The sequence below is a fragment of the Pyrus communis genome, chromosome 3 (assembly GCF_041283825.1).
Source record: "Pyrus communis isolate YQ-2024b chromosome 3, ASM4128382v1, whole genome shotgun sequence".
In the NCBI taxonomy this organism is placed as follows: domain Eukaryota; kingdom Viridiplantae; phylum Streptophyta; class Magnoliopsida; order Rosales; family Rosaceae; genus Pyrus; species Pyrus communis.
Window position 1 is genome coordinate 17716996 of NC_142567.1, and position 20568 is coordinate 17737563.

At 39.0% G+C, this 20568-nt stretch overlaps 1 protein-coding gene across 2 annotated transcripts; it reads left to right on the forward strand.

Moving 5' to 3' along the window:
- The first annotated feature begins 973 nt into the window (after positions 1 to 973).
- On the forward strand, positions 974 to 18795 carry LOC137716460 (NDR1/HIN1-like protein 10). 2 transcript variants are annotated; one of them, XM_088691170.1, is made up of 3 exons: positions 974 to 2329; positions 10976 to 12669; positions 17065 to 18795. In XM_088691170.1, exon 2 carries the CDS (start codon positions 11931 to 11933, stop codon positions 12639 to 12641), a length of 711 nt encoding a protein of 236 aa, XP_088547296.1. In that variant the 5' UTR covers positions 974 to 2329; positions 10976 to 11930; the 3' UTR covers positions 12642 to 12669; positions 17065 to 18795. The 2 variants fall into 2 exon arrangements, with proteins under 2 accessions (XP_088547296.1, XP_088547295.1); XM_088691169.1 differs by lacking the exon at positions 17065 to 18795 and having other exon boundaries at positions 10976 to 12798.
- The last annotated feature ends 1773 nt before the right edge of the window (positions 18796 to 20568 follow it).

Genomic DNA, 20568 nt, shown 5'->3' on the forward strand with positions numbered 1-20568 from the left:
GCAATTAACAAATACAGAGGCGCACAACACTAACAAAGCGCAGTAACGTACACCAGTGACCAGTGAGCTTGCTCCTATCTTTGGAGAAAATTTTTATTGTAACAGAAATACGGATAGTATATCACGTGTTTTTATAAAAATGATGAAAGATTTTATTTTTTAAGTTATTAACTTTTTAGCACACATATCTCATCATTTGTATAGTAACATGTGATGTACCACCACGTATACCGGTCACATTGAAAAATCTATCATTTCTTGGTTTTCGGGAACATGTGCTTTGTCTGACGTGCGCCAAGTGGTGTTCCTTCCATCGGAGCACAACATTTCTAATGCTGTGCTACACTTTGCGTTTGAAATTTCTTTGATACGGTCAATATATTTATGAAAATATTCAAAAAAATTAAAAAAAAAAAAAAAAGAAAAGAAAAAAAACAAGGGAAATGGAATAAGGTCTAAATGTTATCTCATATCGGATAAACTTTTAAATTTAAGCTAAAATTGATAGATATAGTCACTATTTTTTACACAACTGTTAAATATCTGAGAAACTCTTATATTTCGTTCAAACCAATGTTTGACATAAAATTTCATCGTTTCTATCAAAAGCAACTAATGTTGATATTGATGTTTAATATATCTGTCAATATTTTTACAAATTTACGTATTGATATTTCTCCTAACATCAATGTTTTAGACACTAGCTACAATTTCAGTGTCCTGCCACTAGGCCCACGACACGGGGGAAATTTGATTTGGCCATTTAGAATGCCACGAGTGAAATTGTGATTGGTCCAGCTGGGTTTTGATCTCGGGCAGCCAATGGATTATTGTCTGGCGTCTGGAATGCGCACATGAAACTATGGAGAACAGCGCAGAATATCTGGTGAATGAGTCTCGTGGAAAGGGACACACTCCCACCTTGCTCACGTGTTCCAAAATAACGCAGCTTCTTATTAGTCCCTCTCTGGCATTTTTTTTTTTTTTTAATAAACAAACAACTTAGAGGGAAGCCCCTAAACCCTAATACAACTAGAGCCAATTAGATCAAATAAGCTTGACTCTGTATAGACATGCCTCCAAGAAATTGCCTCAAAATTTGGAGGCAGCAACCGAATATCTTTGATAATGGTTTTAAGCATCGAGTGAGTCACACATCGTCTCAAAATCGAGTCAACGCAACAGGCTCCGCTATAGGATTTGCCTCCATCATCATCCATTTGCTTCATAAGATCTATGGCTTTGAATTATCTCTCCTTCCAATCCCTTCTCTCTCATTTCCCATTTTGCTAGCATGGTGGTGTTGCGATGGTTGGGACCCGGATGGGGCGTTGGGCAGAGGAGTTGGGGTTTCCAAACTTGCCTCACCATTTTCCTAAAATACACTTTTCTCAAATCACATAGAAATGCCAAGTTGTACTCTTTTCTCATATCACATGGAAATGCCAAGTTGTACACGCTCTAGCAAATTAAGCCATGAACGGTCGCCGGCATAAAACTAAATCAGCCTACAAGAAGGAGGACAATCTATTCCTAGCAGCGGGGTTCAAACTTGTTCTCGATGCCGTGTGATATCACATGAGCAAAGTAGGGTATTAGGAATAATGGTGGGTGAGAAAAGAGTATTTTTCTTCTTCCAACTTTTTCTGTTGGGTAAAAAAATAAAATGGGTGGAGAAATAAGATAATGAGATGGGCTTAGCATCACTCATAATAAAACGCCTGCCATGTAAGCTATGCAATTGGGTTTGAAGTTTGATCATTTTACCTCACATGCCATCAATCCAAACAACAACCTATCATGCTGGTGAATCGCACAATGGTGGCGAGGGGATGCTGAACTGCCTCTGTGAGTTTTTTCCGGCCTCCACAAGAGTGGCTGCCGTTGAGAACCTTTTTAGAAGAAAAAAAAATCAATCCAATTGGCAACCTCTCACTCTTCTTCAATTCCTTATAGATTTTAACAATTTTCTCTTCAATCAGTATGCAATCAATTTCTTCATAGGTTTTAATAGTCTTCAAAATCAGCAAAAGTATTGTGTTTAGTTTGATTTTTTTTCATCACAAGCCTACAAGATTTCATATTTCTTTTCATTTCTGTTGGTGTTTGGCGGTGCCCTAGTAATGGATTCTTTTTGTATTGTAAGAAGACTTGCCGGCAATATACTCCACCAGAAGACTGACCCGGTTACAGGTCTTAGACCCATCTAATTGTTCAAACATCGTCACAAATCATTTTCATCTTACAAATATTCCAAAGTTTATCACCCCACTTCTAAATTTTTCAAGGCGCCACAAACTCTAAGTTTGGTGTGTGTTTCATATGTTTTGTGCGTGCATGAAGATGTTGGGAGTATGTAGAATTCGTGAATTTTCATACTTATTCGAAATTTGAACAATTTTAGGTTACAATATTCATTATAAAAAAAAAAAAAAATTTACAATAACCAATAGACATATTATTTGAAAAAAAAAAAAAAAAAAAGTTAAGCGAACAAAAATATTTGAGGTGTTGTGACATATGTTCTAATACATATTGTGATTGCGTAAATCCTAAGTAGAGATAGATTAGGAATCCTTTGGGATCTAGAGGATATTTCCTAATAGATTTTGTACTACTTGGGGAGCAAGTTTCTCTCTTCCTTATTACTATAAATAAATGCACGAGGACTAGGGAACTAACACACAATTCCTCAAGTCTATTCTCCACCCTCTGTCACATCCCGGCCCGGGCCCCCACCACATCCCGGGCCCGCTCCACCACCGTAGCACGATATTGTCCGCTTTGGGCCTCGACCACGCCCTCACGGTTTTGTTTCTAGGAACTCACACGAGAACTTCCCGATGGGTCACCCATCCTGGGAATGCTCTCGCGCGCTATTCGCTTAACTTCGGAGTTCCTAAGGAACTCGAAGCCAGTGAGCTCCCAAAAGGCCTCGTGCTAGGTAGGGATGGGAATATACATATAAGGATCACTCCCCTGGGCGATGTGGGATGTCACAATCCACCCCCCTTAGGGGCCCGACGTCCTCGTCGGCACACACGCGGCCAGGGTTAGGCTCTGATACAAAATTGTCACATCCCGGCCCGGGCCCCCACCGCATCCCGGGCCCACTCCACCACCGTAGAATGATATTGTCCGCTTTGGGCCCCGACCACGCCCTCACGGTTTTGTTTCTGAGAACTCACACGAGAACTTCCCGATGGGTCACCCATCCTGGGAATGCTCTCGCGTGCTACTCGCTTAACTTCGGAGTTCCTAAGGAACCCGAAGCCAGTGAGCTCCCAAAAAGCCTCGTGCTAGGTAGGGATGGGAATATACATATAAGGATCACTCCCCTGGGCGATGTGGGATGTCACACCCTCTTTCTCTCCATGCCGCACCCCTCAATTAAATATAGGCCACAACATGTTATCAGCACGTTCTTCATGCTTTGCTAAGAGAATTTATTCGTCTTCAATCAAGGGAGTACTACGTTTCAATTATTTTTAATTGATTAAATTTTGATTTTATTGAATTCATATGCTTTTATTGATTCAATTTATTTTCCTTGTATGGAATGTGATACAAGCTTTGAAGATGGAAAGCCGAAATTAAAGAAAGAATTTTTTGCATCAAACCAGTTCAGCAATATCATCACGCAATCAGGTTCTTCCAAAGCAACGGTTTTTATCTCTATATTCTCGCAGCCTTGATAGCAAGAACATTCGCCATAATGCATACCCTAACTTCACATTTTTCGAATTTGAGATTCTACATAAATTGTTATGCATTATACTCATAATTTTAAATTATGTGAATTTATATTGCATGAAATTATATATAGATTAGCATTAAACTATATATGCATATAATTGAATTGAATAAAACATTGAAAAAAAATTAGGGTTTCGAGACCCCAACTAGTAAGCTGCAGGTTTTGAGCCTCGTCGTTATGCGAGACATGGAGCTGCAATGCACTAAAGCACAACTCTGTTGTGTTGAGAACCCAAGAAAATAATGACATTTGGCATCATGCCTAACCCAGAAAACCTAGCCTCGCCGGAAGCCGAGCCCACGGCTTTGCCCTTTTTTTTTTGGACATCACGACATACAATCGTGTCCCTTTTGGTGTTTGCACCGTCGTCTTCGATAACGTCCCTTGTCCGGTTGAAATTCATCAAAATTAAAAATTTCCTGAATCGAATCCCCTTGGTTCTACCTTTTCTCGACGTCAAGGATTCTCCTTCGTCATTGAGATCGATTCTTCAATGAACCACCATACATCGCACTTCACTCCCAAGGTTTCCCGACCAAGACTTTGTCACCAAAAACACCGACTCCAATTTTCTTCCTCGGTGAACCCTCCCAGCATGGCTGGGATTCCTGTTTGGATTAAACTTATAGCCCTTTGGGCCTGGATCACATCGGCCTGTAATAGGGCTTACACTCACAAATCGCTGCCCTTCGCTCAGCCTACACGACACCAACCCAATTGGGCTCTGGTGTTCCCATGTCCACACCGCAGGGGAACCCAACCCACATGGCTGTTAAGGATTCCCTGCATTGCAACACACTAGATCCCAACCTCTGTGTTGGTGCATCCGTGTCCGTGATACACAAGACAGTGCCCTATTTGGACCTCGCCATCTGGGCCTGCGTCTGTAGCCCATACATGTGCATATGTGTTGGCCTTTCCCACCCAATTTTTTGGGCTTGGACCTCCTAACTTTCACGGTTTTATTTTTTTTACCTAAAAAAAAAAACTCGTTGGCTTTGGTCCATTTTGGGCCATCAATTTTAATAGCCTAAACGTTTTTAGGCTTTATTGGATATATATTTTTCTCCTAATTCTTCTCATTGGCCCGAAGACCAATAATTAATTAAATCAATATCATAAGCCCTGATGACCTACATGCATTTATTTGTTACATATTTTTGTCTTGTATATATTGCATTTGTTTGCAGGTATTATGAACTTGAAGTTCATACTTCCAAAAAGTGTCAAAGAAACCTAAAGTTTCTTAACGCACAACATTCATGTTGAGACCTGAAGTTCTCCATGCTTAAATCTGTTTAAACCAAACCATGTCTTAGACCCTGAATGTTCTAACTTTGATGTTTATGGAAGTTTTATTTCCTAAAACACCAATCACATTCTTGTTTTCGCCATTCAGCGTAATGTCGAACTGTAACAAGTTCAATTTCATTGATTTGGAAGTTTCGAACAAGAAACTACTTTATGTAGATACAAGACGTGACATCCCATTTGACTACGACTCGTTGTGAAATCATTGTGGCTAATTATGGTGTGGAAGAGCTGAATAAGCCTCCGCCATAATCTTCATTCGAAAACTTATGCCTGAAGCATATCAAATGGAAGTACCTCACTACCGAGGACTTAATGGCTCTTTGACTCACTATGGACTGTTTCAAATCATGCAAAGATGAATTCTTGCCCGAAGTAAAATATGATTGAAACCTTTTTACGTCCATGAATAGGTACAATTTTGAAGTTTATATTAGATTGAATTTCGACTAGAAGAAAATCTTTCTTATCCTTCAATATCTAAATTACTCTTAAAGTAGCAATATAGAGAGTGGAAGTTTACCAAATTCTTGGATCTAATTACTACCACACTTGTGAGAGAAAGGTACCCCAACAATTCGGCTGAGAGGTACCGAACTGTGTAGACCCAATTTCAACTTGCATGCTCTGCTTTGGCAAAGGTGCACTGGACAGTTTGCATTACTTTGGCAGAGGCTACTAAACATACCCCTCCAGTTTTGGCTGGAGCTTACCGAACCCAAGTTTAGGTCTGTCTGTCTGTCTGTCTCTCTCTCTCTCTCTCTTTCTCTCTCTCATACAATCTAATTTTGAGTTTGTTTTACAACCTATGGTAGAATTTGGGCCTGTCAAGAGGTGGTATCATGCCCGAAGCATATTCCTTGGCACATAAGACCTAAGAACTTCAAGAATACGGAATAGTATTCAAGAACCTCAACCCTGTAGAATCTAACTTCATTTTGACGGAATAAATCATTGGTTATGCACTTTTCTGTGTTTTTACCAATATTGTTGAGGAGTATCATTCCCATAGTCAATCTGTGAGACTAATTTTGCTCCACCTAAAACATTTAGCTAGCGAAATTTGACATGGAATACCGTATTGGCATAACCCCCTTGTATATTTGGTTTACTTTGTGAATAATTTATTTTGGTCTTGAATTTAAGATTGGTGTTTGGATGTCACGATTATTCTCAAATAAGAGTTAATTAACAAAAATTACCACATGTGACTAATACAATTAACTCATGCTTAGGTATGTTTTGTGGGGAAGTTAGCAGTCTGGTTCTATGCTAACTTCATACCTAATCATCCCCTGACAACCTTTCAGGCTTATCCTACCTGATTGTGGGGCATAGCACTGCCCTATATTGTCCAATGGTACTAATTTTACCATAAAGGGAAGCCTTATACTCATTTCGTTCCATAAGAATGCCTTTTTGAGCTTTAGGGATATTCGAGAGTATTATTACCATATTGAAACCAATGTAGAAAATGGAGTAAGATTCCTTCGTATATTACCATATTGCACTTCCTACAAATATAGCTAGAAGCATATTCTAGAGAATATAGAACGCTTAATGAGTGGATTACACCCATTCAGGCCCATTATGCGGCCGGCTAAAAGCCCGAGATTCCAAAGAAATATTCGCTATGGATGTATGTTTGGGATATCTAGGATGCTCTGTGATGAGCCATTTTGGGCATTCTTTTTCCATAAGTAGGACATCATACCTGGAAGCGTATCATGTCTTAGCACCCTCCATCTTTTCTACAAAGGATTCAAGGGGACTTTTGTGGACTGATTCAACCACCATGCGAACCATTTAGATACCTTACGGTATTGGTTGATGCTTCTACACGTTGGTCACACGTGTGGCTGTTGTCCACAAGCTGCCTTCTCCACATTGGTGGCTCAGATTAACAAGCTCAGGGCTCACTATCCTGATTATCTGATCAAATCAAATTGATTAAATAAGTTGGAGAATTTACATTGAAAACTATTGATGGATATTACATGTCGGTAAGGTTTTGAAGTTGGACATCTAGTACCTCATGTTGATACCCAGAATAACCCAGCAGAAGCATTCATTAAACGCCTTCAAATGATTTTGCGATCAGTTGGTCATATGTACCAAGTTCTCGATCTTTGTTTGGGGCCATGCAATATTACAAGCAACCATGTTGGTCCGCCTGAGGCCCATCATGACCCAACCTTATAAAGCGTGTATTAGTTGGTTACCAGATATGAACCCGACATATCACATTTGCGTGTCTTTGTTTGTGTGGTCTATGTGCCATTTGTGTTACCCTTACGTACAAATAATATGGGTCATCAGAGAAGGATGGAAATCTATGTTGGTTATGATTCTCCTTCTAATATTTGTTAGAACCTTTTGATAGGCAATATCTTTACCACTCATTTTGCAGATTGTCAATTTTATGAGATAATCTTCCCACCATTAGGGAGAAATAAAAACATCAACATTCCTAAAGAATGATGTGAATTATCGTGGACGTCCCTACTATGTCTCATCTTGATCCCAATCTAAATCGTCAGAGTATAACCAGATGCTTCCTTTGATCTAACAAACATGACGAGATCACATATACCAGTTGTAAATGTGTATGCAAAGATGAATGTACCAAATGTACAACGAACCTTCATCCCCGAAAACAGGAATGCCACTACTGTGGCAAACCCTCGTACATTGGCGATTAGCCAATCAATCTATCCTACGCCAGAAGTGTGGTAGATCACTCAGTTCGAGGATTCATTTCCCCAAAAGTAGAGGAACGTGGCATGTACGAATCTGCCCCTTGATTATCTCAATCACTTCCATCTCATGAGATTAAATCTGGATTACTCCCGAGCTGAGACCTGAGGTTCTTGGTCTAGTATACTAGTTTGGATGGGATATGTAATTGGAATGAGATTATCATAGATGATGTTTCATTTATATGGTAATTATCGACATAAATGAAAAACGACGATAACAAACCATGTTATGTTGATTAGTGTCAACGTAGAACTGATTGGTCAACTAAAAGAATCAATTGATGACGAATGAGATGAATGAAATAATGCAATATGACGCCTAGTGGTGCAAGGTTTCTCTCATAAACCATGTGATTGATTGCAGCATTACAAACGTGGTTGTAGTATCTCTAGGATATTGATACGAAACCTACATGGAGTTTCTAAATGACTTACATGTACTGATTCAAATAGTTCTATACCACAAGAACACCTTCTTAGTTCTCAAGAGGCCTTCACTTTGCGGATGCAGAACTATCCGGGCATATATGGTATACCCGTCTAAGTGAATATTTGATCAGTTAGGGATATATGCCTTTGCATGTACAAAATCCAAAATTACTAGAGTTGAGAAAAATGACTTGCACCTAAAGTTGGATTTTAAGATGAATGATCTTGAGAAAAATGACTTGCACCTAAAGTTGGATTTTACAATGTTTTAGAGACAAATTATAAAAGACCACGATTACAAAATTGTGTGATATGTATAACATGTCACATAAAATACTAGTCCATTGACTTTTTACAAAATTGTGTTCTCTTAATGTGTTCAACAAAATGCTTCAATGGAATCCTCTACCTTCCGTTGTACCTTTCAACAAACTCTTGGGTCAAGTAGCAAAGTTGAAAAATTACTTGCAGCCATCTCTTTGTATAACAAAATCAGAAATGTTATGCAAAGAAATTTCCCCTGACATTGTTACATATAACTATTTGATTCATGGAGTTTGCAAACTCCGGGAGTGGAAATAAGCAACGAGATTGTGGAATGAAATGGTGAGCAAAAATATCTTTCCTAATGTGCGCACTTTCAATGTGTTAGTTGATTCATTTTGTAAAGAGGGGTTGGCTGGGGAAGCAAGAAGCATTGTTGAAACAATGATTCAAAGAATATTAAACCTGATAAGGTTACTTACAATTTGCTTAAGACGCTAGGCGCTAGTCGGGCGGCGGGGCGAGGTGGGGTCTAGGCAGGCACCTAGGCTGATTAGGTGGATTTAATTAAATCTATTATATTTCATGTAAATAAGTGTTTGTTTATACTTAAAATATATATAATTTCATCATAAAATATGAAATAGAATGACATATATATTGTTAGCTATTGGAACATAATGAAAACATGGGGAACAAGCATGTAATGTGTGTTCATTTCAGTATTTAACAAGTCTATTACAATTTATTGGAAAAAAAAAATGCAAAATGAAAATGATCTATTTTCTAACTAAGTGAATCGCAACCTAGGCGGGTCTGAGCGTGCTAGGCGAGTGTCTAGGCGTGTGCCTCAGTAGGTCTAGGCGCCTTTTCTTAATTTTCAAACCTTAGGCATTAATCAGGGAGGTGGCCAACCGCCTAGCGCATAGGCGGGGCCTAGGCAGTGCTAGGCGGGGATTTTTAGAACAGTGTGGATGGTTAATGCTTGTGAGGAGAAATGGACGAGGCGAAAAAGGTTTTTAAAGTAATTCTTAGCAAGGCCTACATGCTTGCATGATTCTCATAGTTATAACATACTAATAAATGGCAATTGTAAGCATAAATGGACAGATGATACCTATATGCTTTTTCTGGAAATGCCTCGTAAAGGATTCGTTCCATATGTTGTTTGTTATAATACTCTTATGGATGGTGGGGAGAATTCAAGATGCACATAACTTGTTCTCTCAGATGCAAGCTTGTGACCAACTTCCTAATGTTCAAACTTACTGTTTAAATGGATGGCCTGTGTAAATACCAACAACTTTTTAAGGCATTGAAGTTGTTAAGAGAGATGAAAATCAAGATATTAATTGGATCCAGATATCCAGGGACAAAGCTAGAGATCTACATGAATTGGGGCATCCTCAAGCAACAAACTCATAAATTATCAAGTTCAAGAATGTAATAAACAAAACACTTATATATTAATCCATAAGTTTTTTCATATCCCTTGTCGTGCTTTCATGTTTTGAAAGCGTTGCATGACAACTTCATTACCACTACCATAAAAAAATGTCTCCCTCAATAAAAACAATCATGTTATCATTCATTCATTGATCTGTTATCTAATTTCTCAATCAATCTTCAGAAATTTCATGACCGAAAATGCTCTTTCAACGATAGCAATGGCACATGGAAGTTAATGCTAATATCATAAGCAACTCAAAGAGTACATTTTTTTTACAAAAAACTGAGTAGAGGCATCTGCCCCCGCTAGCCGTTGGGCTTAAGGCGGCTCCGTCCACGCAGATATCGTGAGTTACAATATTCTTATTGAATGCTTGTTCATTGATGGGAAAGTTGAATTTACAAAGTATCTCTTTAGCAATTTATCATTTTAAGGACTTCAGCCATACGTCAGGACTTACAATATATGCATCAGTGGATTTTGTAACTGAGAGGTAACAACCGAAGTGGAAAAGTTGCTTAAAGAAATGAAAGAGAAAGGTTGTTCTCCAAATGGTTGGACCTATAACATAATCATCCAAGGGTTTATCAATAACAATGAGACATCAAGAGCAATGGAACTTGTTTAACAAATGGTGGAAAGGGGTTTCTGCCGATGCATCATCTATGAAATTGGTAGTTAGTTTATTGTGTAAAGAGGGGAGGAGGAATTAAATATATACTTAAATTTATTACAAGTAACATAAGAGGTTCTCTCATAAATAGTACATAGACATAGGTAACCATGACATCTAACTAGGTGACTCTCATGGTCTATTTGATCCACGAAGACAATCATTGTGTTGGAAAATATTAGTATTTAGGTTTATTTTAATGTCTGGTGTTTTAGGCTTAGCCCGTTCGTTTTAGGGTTTCGTTTCCTTTCAGGCTAGTTTTCTATATATATGGTACTTTGTAACTCCATCTAATAACAAGTTAGACACAATGTAGTCCTTTCAGTTTGTAGCCTCCTCAACTTTCTTTGTTTCTTCATTAATAAAAAAAATCTTCGTAGTTTGTTCGTATGCTCGTTAGCGTACTCTGATTTTCAACTTGGTATCAGAGCATGTTTGATCTTTCGAGATTTAATATGCTCTTGATAGGTGTAAATGTGTTCGTATTAGTTTTGTTTGTCTGTTTGCCAGGTATCAGTTTCGTATCAATTTGTCGATTGTTCGTCGTCTTTCGCTATTTATATTGTTCGTCATTTGTTCTTGTCCCATACTTTTGCACCTGGTTTGCATCCTACACAACACCTCACACTGTTCTGCACCGGATCGACTACACTCATGTTTTTTGACAAATTCCAGACCCGAGACCCACTCGAATCGAGTTCTTCTCTGCCTTGCACAACCACCATCTGAATCCCTGCACAAATCATACGCTACGTACTCTTATGACTTCGTCATCTTCCAAGTGTACAAATGTAGACTTGGATTCGTCATTAGTAGTTTTGTACACACCACTTGAAATAGAAGGGTCGATTATTAGTAGTTTTGTACACACTACTTTGATGTTATGACTTCGTCATCTTTAAAATGTTAACTAACATGCATCGATTTTAGCATCAACGTATATATCAAAGTGTGTCACCAACCACCGCAAGGTTCTTTTTCCATCAATCCCGAGTCCGCAGCGTGGCAAATTGATATCATAGCTTGGGGAGTAGATATCCTTTAGCTTGTGGCCTAAGTTTGTTAATCCAGGTTACTTTTTAATTTAAATGCCTTGTACAGGAGAAAGAAAATTCCTCAAACAAATTCCTTCCTTTAATCAAATTCCTCAACTACTTTATCAACACCGGTGCCAGTGAATTCTATTTCTCTTCCCCCACAAAACTGATAAGCCCCCCAAATCCCTAATTCCCCACAAAACTGATAAGCCCCCCAAATTCCTAATTCCCCACAAATCTTCAAACCCTAATGACCGACCCTTCTAGACCCGTCACCGGCTACCCAGCCCCGCCCTACGCCCAGCCCAATGGCGGCCAACCTTACTCCAGCTACCCCACCTACACCCAACCTCAAGGCCCCTACTCCAACGCCTACGCCGCACGCGCTACCTTCATCCGCCGCTTCGTCGGCGCCATGGTCGCCCTCTTCGTCATTGTCGGCTGCATCATGCTTGTGATCTGGCTTGTCCTCCGCCCCAAGCTCCCCGACTTCCGAGTCGATTCTCTCTCACTCACCAACTTCAACGTCTCCTCCTCCTCGCAGTCCTTGACCGGCACGTGGTCCGTCGGCTTCTCCGTCTACAACCCCAACAAGAAGCTCAGTATCCGATACGAGGAGGTCGAGTCCTCGATTTTTTACGGGAGGGGCCTCATATCGGACACTCGTTCCCAGCCGTTCGCTCAGGGGACGAAGGATCGCAATTTCATCAACGCCACCTTCTCGGCGGCGAATTCGTTCGTGGACGTGCCGGTGGTGCGCGGAATCGAGACGGACAGGGGGCGCGGGACCGTGAACTTCAACATCAAGGTTTGGGCTAGGGTTGAGTTTCGGAATGGCGGGTGGAGGCTGAGGCGGCGGCTGCTTAGGGTTTTCTGCCGTGACGTGGCGGTTTCGGTTTCTTCCAATAGCGGGTCGGGTAAGCTCGCAGGTGGATCAAAAGATTGTCAGGTGTATGTTTGAAAACGGAGCGCTGCGTTCGGCGTTAATGGTATTTTTCTCTCACGTTTAAAGTTATTAAATTGTCAAATTTTAAGATCGAGAAATGTGGTCATGTATGATAACTAAGATGAGTGTACGAATTTAGGTTCAGCTGCTGTATATATTTTGACTTCAATTCTTTTCTTGTTTTTGCTTACGATGGTTAAAATTTCGATAGTTCTATCGACACCAAGTTTAGTTTTTGTCCTTTCAATTACTACATCTTGCCCGGATGTTGAGAAAATGGTGGTTGTCGATTTGTTTCGACTAGTTTAGATGAGTCATTAGGCGTATTAAGGTAGGTTGCCGAGCTGGTTTGATTGCTGCACTTGGATGATTAATTGTGTGGTGGCATTTCACAAGGTAATTGTGGAGAGATAGATGTAGCAGTTGGGGTTTTTACATAGAAGCAGGGTTATAACTCGCGTGATGACAGATGTTGATACAAGGGGATGTATCTCTGGTGTGTAAGCGGGGGATTCGCCCCTGAAGGGGGTCTGTGATACTAAGGTCAGTTATGGATGTCCTCTGTTTTGCTGTATTCATAACTGAGTAGAGCTCATTGCCTTTCTTTCTCCGTAATTGTCTTTTGATTCTCCAGTCCATATCTAGTGGAATTTAAGAGGCCAGCCAATCCCGTAGATTTATTCGAAATTGGGTTAAGGCAACCCTATCCAACTGAAACAAAGTTTCTTAAAACCCGTCTTGCTTGTTCTGTCTTGGTTGTCACCGGGCCATGAAAAGCAAGTTGGAGAAAGGGCTTGACGAGCTCTCTGTTAGGATTCGTGATGAGAATTGTGATCTTATAATTAAGCTGTGTGTGTATTCTTTTAAATAGAAGATTGACCGTGCCTCTTTTTGAAATCCTTGCAAATCAGTGTAGTTGTCGGTTTTTTTGTTTATAAAGTTCAGAATTTGGTGAAACTGTCGAGTCAATCCCTGAAGTGTGTCTACAGTAGCCCGATGTGGTTCGTTGTTTAAGTCAAGGATACACTAGGCTAAGTTACATTTTTGTTGCCATTTTAAACTTGAGTTTCCACTCCCTGGTTTGAATTTTGGAAATTTCAGCTCTTTAGTTTGCACTTCTTCCAATCCACACCGTGACTAATAACGTCCTTCTTCATTTCTGGCCTTTAAATCGAATAAATCGAGAATCAAAGGATCAAAATTATGGTTTAGGGCATAGAAGGGGTGAATATGGTGGTGTGGAGATCATTTCCGTTGCAGAATCTGTATCCTGGAAGCATCTCTGCTACTTTATTCATCGAATGTTGTTCGCTAGGCTTCCTTCGTATGCACTACAATGCCACTATCATCTTTTGATCTAAACCACATGTGGCATAATCTCCTGCTTCAATTTCCTTTCATGCTTTCAATTGATGCCAACCACATGACAGAAATGTACATTTGAATAAGTTTAAGGATAATGCTATTCACACACTCATTCCTACACACGCTTGTTAATCTTTGCCATTGATCTTTTTCATTTGTTTGATTCGATGACCTAAAATTAATAGAGTGAGAAGTAAAAATGCGTGAGCAGATAGCACTACCCTAAGTTAATTTCGAACATTTTCTCGCGACTTCTGGAGATGTCCAAAATCAACTAATGACGTGTTCTACTTTTGCAAGTGGATGTGCTAATATCACCCATCCTTCAATAAAAAGTGCCACATAATATTCTTACTTTTGAATGTGCCCATCTATCAACAAAAAGAAGCTGTGTGAAGCATTCACACATTGGTGGATTTGTTTCCTAGTCAAAATCAACAGTGGATCCACCTTTTGAGTTCCTATATAGAATCCTCACATTTGAAGATTTCTTTGAGGTGTTCAATGGGTCTCTGTATATTGGGATACTTTGAGGACTTCTAATCAAAACCATTGAAAGTTTTTTATCCCTGTATATAGGGACTATATAGTTATAGAGACTCCATGTAGGATCTCCATTGGAGATGCTCTCATCTCAACTTGATGGGTGCATATTTTCATATATTATTATCATAGATTTCCTTTGGATTTTGTCTATATGAATGGGTTAAATGCACAATGATAGGAGCATATTCATGCGACTTAATTAGCTTGTTCTCGTGCATTTATGTTGTGTTTACTTAGCTATTTTAGTGTTTAAGGCTACTTTTGTGTATTTTCAGATTATAAGACCAAAGTGTGCAAGAAGATGCAAATTGGAGTATTTTGGAGCGAAAGAGGAATGAATGAGTTGAAGATTTGAAGAAACGACGAATTCTTACTCCAACGATGAATTCTTACCAAAACGAGGAATCCTACTCAAACAAGGTTTCCTACTTGAAGTAGGAAAGTTAACCCTAAGTTTCCCGTTTTGGTAATCTTTCCTAATCTAAACGTCCGTATTTTCTAGCCACTTTGTAAACCTTGTAGGTACTTTAGGACACAAAACGAAGGCCCTAGGCTCCTTATCCATCCTTGTCGTGCCCTTTTATTTTCTTCCCTTCCCTTGCCGTGCAAGGGAGGGCAATTTTGTCCTAGGGTTGCACTTAAAACACATGCTTTTAAACCCTAGCCGCACCTTTATATTTATGTTTTAATTTCCTATTTTCGTAAGCCTTTGATTTAATTTTAAATAAGCTAGGGTTAGTTTTCTGAAATCATACATTTTCCTAACCCTAGCCTCACCATCCCATAATTTCCCACCCAGCCGTCACTCCCATATGGATTCAGCCATTCACCCTAATCCTTGCTCCCAAAAAAAAAATACATCTTCACGCAGCCACCATTTCCTATTTTCTTCTAAGCCGTGCCCCCCCCCATTGACCATTTCAACCTAATAAACCAAAAAGAAAATCTGCCGCAGCCACCATATCCCATTTATTTGATTCTTTCCACCCGTGCATTCCATAATCATTAAACCTAATGCTCCCAAAAATAACATGCTGCCGGGGCCTCCCATTTTATTATTGAACCCTTTTTCCCATTCCAATATTTTTTTTCAGCCACAAAAGAATCATTCCAGCCGCACTTTCTCCCCACCAATTCCAGCACCCATCCAACACAGCCGCACCTTTCCTCCACCCTCGCAGCCACCTTACACACCTTCCTCCATCACTCCACCACCTTGCCGCACCACCACACTTCCCTAAATCCATCCCCAATCCAAAATAATATCCAAATCATCCATTTAACCTCACTGCCGCAGCAAGGAGAAAAAGAAAGAGGACTTAGACGCGCAGAAATTCAAGTGGATTCGTTGGGCGTTCTAGGTGTAATCAATCCTTTGTGCTTTATGTTTAAATTCAATTGTATTTCTCTTTTTGTGAACATGAGAGGCTAAACCCCTATTTAGCTAGGGGGTGATTCGAAACCATGTTTATGCTTGCAATATGATTTGATTACTTTTGGTTGGAATTTCATGTATTGTGGATTCAATTTGTTTAACTGCTTAATCGATAACTTATTTATGTATGTTTATTGAGAGTGCACGCTTAATTTTCATGCATGAATTTGACGCTAGAATATAAGTGAGTTTCACCTAATAGTTATGAACTTATATTCACAAGTAGTGGAGGTTGCTTATAAACAATCGCGTTAAATGAATTCTTGGCACTAGTTTCATGCTCATCATAGTAACGAATGCCTCGTCGACACTTATAGTTTTCATGATGCTTAATGATCTTTGATTGTATCTTTATTGTGCTTTTCACGTAAAGGACTTTTGGAGAATGTTTTGAATTGCGTTGCGCTAACCCATCCAATTCATTAACTTAAGGAAAACTTGACGGTTAATTTAAGCGGACCTAATTAACCCGGGGTGTTGAGTTTCATAATTTATCGAAAGACCAACTAAAAATCAAATTGTATGCAAGTGTAACATGTGTGGAGAAGAACCTTCTAGCTAGCATTCATCCATATTTTCATCACATTCATATTTACATTCTGCCTTTAAATTACAATCTGTGCATTTAGTTTAATTTCGTCAAAACCTCAATCCCCTTTACTTTAGTGTCTAATTTAGTTAGAAAGTGTCTTAGTTTGTGTTTATAAGTGTTTGTATTCTTTGAGTCTTTTGATTTGTTTTAGTGTTTTATTGTTTAGTTTTGCATTCTTTGAGTCTAGTTTAGTGTTTTTAACGTTTGTTTTACGTTTTTTAGTCAGTTTCCAAGTGATTTAGGAATCCCTCCTAATCCCCGGTCTAGAACGATCCCTACTTGCATCTTTACTACAATTGTCAAAAGAGGGTTTTAACTTGTGTGCTTATTTAGTTTGCATCAAATTTTTGGCGCCGTTGCCGGGGATTAGCAACTTTGCTAATCCCTTGGTTCTTTTCTTTTTGGTTTAGTTGTTTCCGTTTTAGTTTCTAACTTAGTGTTGTTTTCTTTGTTTGTTATTACTTTTGATATTTGATTTAGTTCTCTTTCTTTGATTTTAGGTACTAGAGAAGTAAGATATGGATTTTGCTAGCATTCAAGCTCAATTGGCAAATCTTACTTCTCAATTGTCGCCGTATGCCGAAAGGACCACAATGCAGAGTGTCCCTACATTTGGTGCTTCATATAGGCAAGGATTTCAAGCCAAACAATGTCCACAAAGAGATTGGAGGGATCATTCGAACTCTATGTGGTGGGAAGCTCAACAAGTTCAACGTGAAGCATATTGGCAGCCATACGAGGAGTTCTATTCAAGACCTATGCAGCCACCACAACTTCATATGCAATATGCTCAATTAAATTCAAGTTCGTCAATAGATTATAATCAAATTCTTAATGAATTAAATTCTTTGGTGCAGGGGTCACAAAATCAAGCCAAGGAGGCTCAACAAGAAGCATATTGGCAACCATATGAGGAGTTCTATACAACACCTATGCAGCCACCACAACCTCCCCCACAACAATTCCAATCAAGTTCAAGTATGTCCATGGATAATGATAAAAATTTTCAATTACTAACCTTTTTGACGCAGGACGAACAAAATCAATACAAGAAGTTGGGTAAATTGGAGGAGCAAATTGGGCAGATTATGGAGTTCATGAAACAAATTCAAGAGCAATGTGAACTCTCCAACTCAACTATTGAAAACTCGAAGGAAGATTTTGAAATCCATAATGCTATCACTTTGGGAAGTGCTATGGAGGTTGGAGTTGACCTAAAAATGTCCAAACATAGCCTAGAAGTGGATGAGGAGCTGCTAATTGAGGAGGAGGAAGAAGACATGCACACGGCAAGGGTAGAACAACCCTTGCCGCAGCCCTCTAAGCCCTCTAAACCACCCACCACAAGTAAGGACGTCCCAATTTCATGTTATTCTGATGTTATTCCACCCAATGTCCCTTTTCCTAGCAGGTTTTTGATTCCCAACCAAGAAGAGAGTAAAAAGGACATCGTGGAAGCCTTCCCAAAGGTGCAGAATGCTATTCCAATTCTTGGTGCAACACATCAAGTTTTAGATGGTGTTGAATTCTTCAAAGGACTTTGTACACCAAGAAGAATGATTCAAGAGAAGGTAGTGGCTGGAGAAGATGTAGAAGGCATCAAAGAGGACATATTTGAAACCACAAAACCCAAAGAAGTTGAATTTGATGACATTGGACAAGTCATAACCATCACATGCAATCTGGCCAAGTCCAATATCCCTGAAACTTTCAAAGGAGTGGTGTTTGTCATTGAGTTCTTGTCGGACAAAACAAGTAAGTCATCTTCTCCAAATACCATTACATTTTATACTAACTGGCTGATTTTGATGAATCAGGCACCTACACTAGAATTCAAACCAATGCTGGTTCACTTCAAGTATCACCTTCCATTCAAGGATCCATTCTATGCCGTGAGCCCTAGTGGAGATTAAAAGAAGGTTTCGTCCGGCTGGAAGACGTTAAAGCAAGCGCTACTTGGGAGGCAACCCATGCAATCAACAAAGGACGAACTTGGGAATCGCTCCACACTCAAATTTGCGTCCCTAAACCCTTTCCTTTGTTGCTTATTTTATGTTATGTGTAATGTGATCAATTGTGGCTAAAACATTGAGAACAATGTTTAGTTTAAGTGTGGGGGGGGGGGGGGGGGTAACATTCTGTTTTGAGATATTTTTGCATGAAATTCGTAGGGTTTTACCACCTAACATGTCTAAACTTGTTTCCCACTGTTTTTAAGTGTTTTTAAGCTATTTTAGAGTGTTTTAGAGTATGTTGACTTAAAAATCCGAAAATCCCATAAAAATTTGAAAAATTGCTTTGAAAAACCCAAAAAGAGTTGTTTTTGTGTGTTTGTTTGTGTCGCAGGTTACCTTCCAACACAATGATGAGGATTTGGTTTTTAATTGCATGATGGTTAAAGAAAGTTACAAACATGGATGGACGTTTGATATACTCTTTGGTTTATGCTTGTTTGTAGTTATAGTTTACGAATTCACATGTAATCACAAATGATAAAAATAAGTTTTTGTAACATGCTTGAAGGAATGAACTCAAACTAACGCTACATCCCTATGAGACTTGAGCCTAAACGTTTATTTGGAGAGTAATAATCTGTGCATTATTGTTTTCTAAAGTCGTTGCATGATCTCATTATTCATTGCTTGGTTACTACTTAGAAGGCGTTTTATCACTTAGTTCCAAATGCTAGAACTCATGCCCATTTCATTCAAAGCATGTCATTGATTTGCATAACACATATTCAAGATAAAGTTGTGTAGTGACCACTATCAAAGCCAATTAGCCATGTGTCCTTAACTCATTTTGTGTTTAAGTTTAACCCCATTGAGCCGTGTTAGCCCATTTTCTTTGTTAACCCATATCATCCTCACCTAGCCTAGATTAGGACCATCCGTACCCTTGTTCTTGAAGCATAGTAAGCATGAATGAATTCCTTTTGATTATGGTGTTGCAGAAAATAAGTGTGGGGGAAGGATTATTGATGTGAGTTATGTGCCATAGGCACGGCTAGTGGAAAAAGAAAAAAAAAAAGAAAAAGAAAGAAAAAAAAAAAAAAGAAGTGAAAAAGAGTTAAAAAGTATTGGTTGTTGAAGTAAGGGCCCAAAACAATGAATTAGGCCCTAAGAGTTGTTTGAATCTTCCCTATTTGTCTAAAAGTTGATTTCTGCATTCTAAGTGAATTCTAAGTCTCAATTTCATTACTTTGCTTGCTATTGCTTAAAGAACTTTTGTTTATCCCTACCTTTCCTTGTGAGCCAATACCCTAAGCCCCGTTACAACCCTTGACTTCTATCTTGAGTGTTGTGCATTTCAAGTGTGGAGTTTGAATTTGGTATGAGCCTATGGTGTCACTGGTTCTCGCATCTAAGTAGTAGCATTCCATTCATGAGATCATATCTAAACACGTTTAATTACTCCAGAAGTTGCTTTCTTTGTTATAACGTATGTGAGTACTAGTCTTTCATGTTTACATCAATCTTCTCACATATAACTAGTGTAGGGTGTGTAGTTAGACAATCTGAGTGAAAATTGAGTGCATAACTAGTGAGGAATTGAGGGAATTCTCTAAGGCATGTTACTACATTCAAAATGTGTTTTATTTGATTAAATGCGAATTAGTGAATGGTGACTATGATTAAGTATGTGCTCGAGGGGAAGGAAGACTAAAGGCTATGTGAGTAATGATCTTTGACATGTCATGTTTCATTGGAAATCCCAGAGGCAAACGTTGGAAGGTTTAGGTTATGTTTTGTTTGTTTTGTTTCATCTTGTTTTCTTTAGTTGTTTTGTTTTGCTCGAGGACTAGCAAAAGTTAAGTGTGGGGGAATTTGATAGGAGCATATTCATGCGACTTAATTAGCTTGTTCTCGTGCATTTATGTTGTGTTTACTTAGCTATTTTAGCGTTTAAGGCTACTTTTGTGTATTTTCAGATTATAAGGCCAAAGTGTGCAAGAAGATGCAAATTGGAGTATTTTGGAGCAAAAGAGGAATGAATGAGTTAAA

Coding starts and splice junctions, on each gene's coding strand:
- LOC137716460 (XM_088691170.1), top strand. CDS start 11,931: ATGACCGACCCTTCTAGACCCGTCACCGGCTACCCAGCCCCGCCCTAC.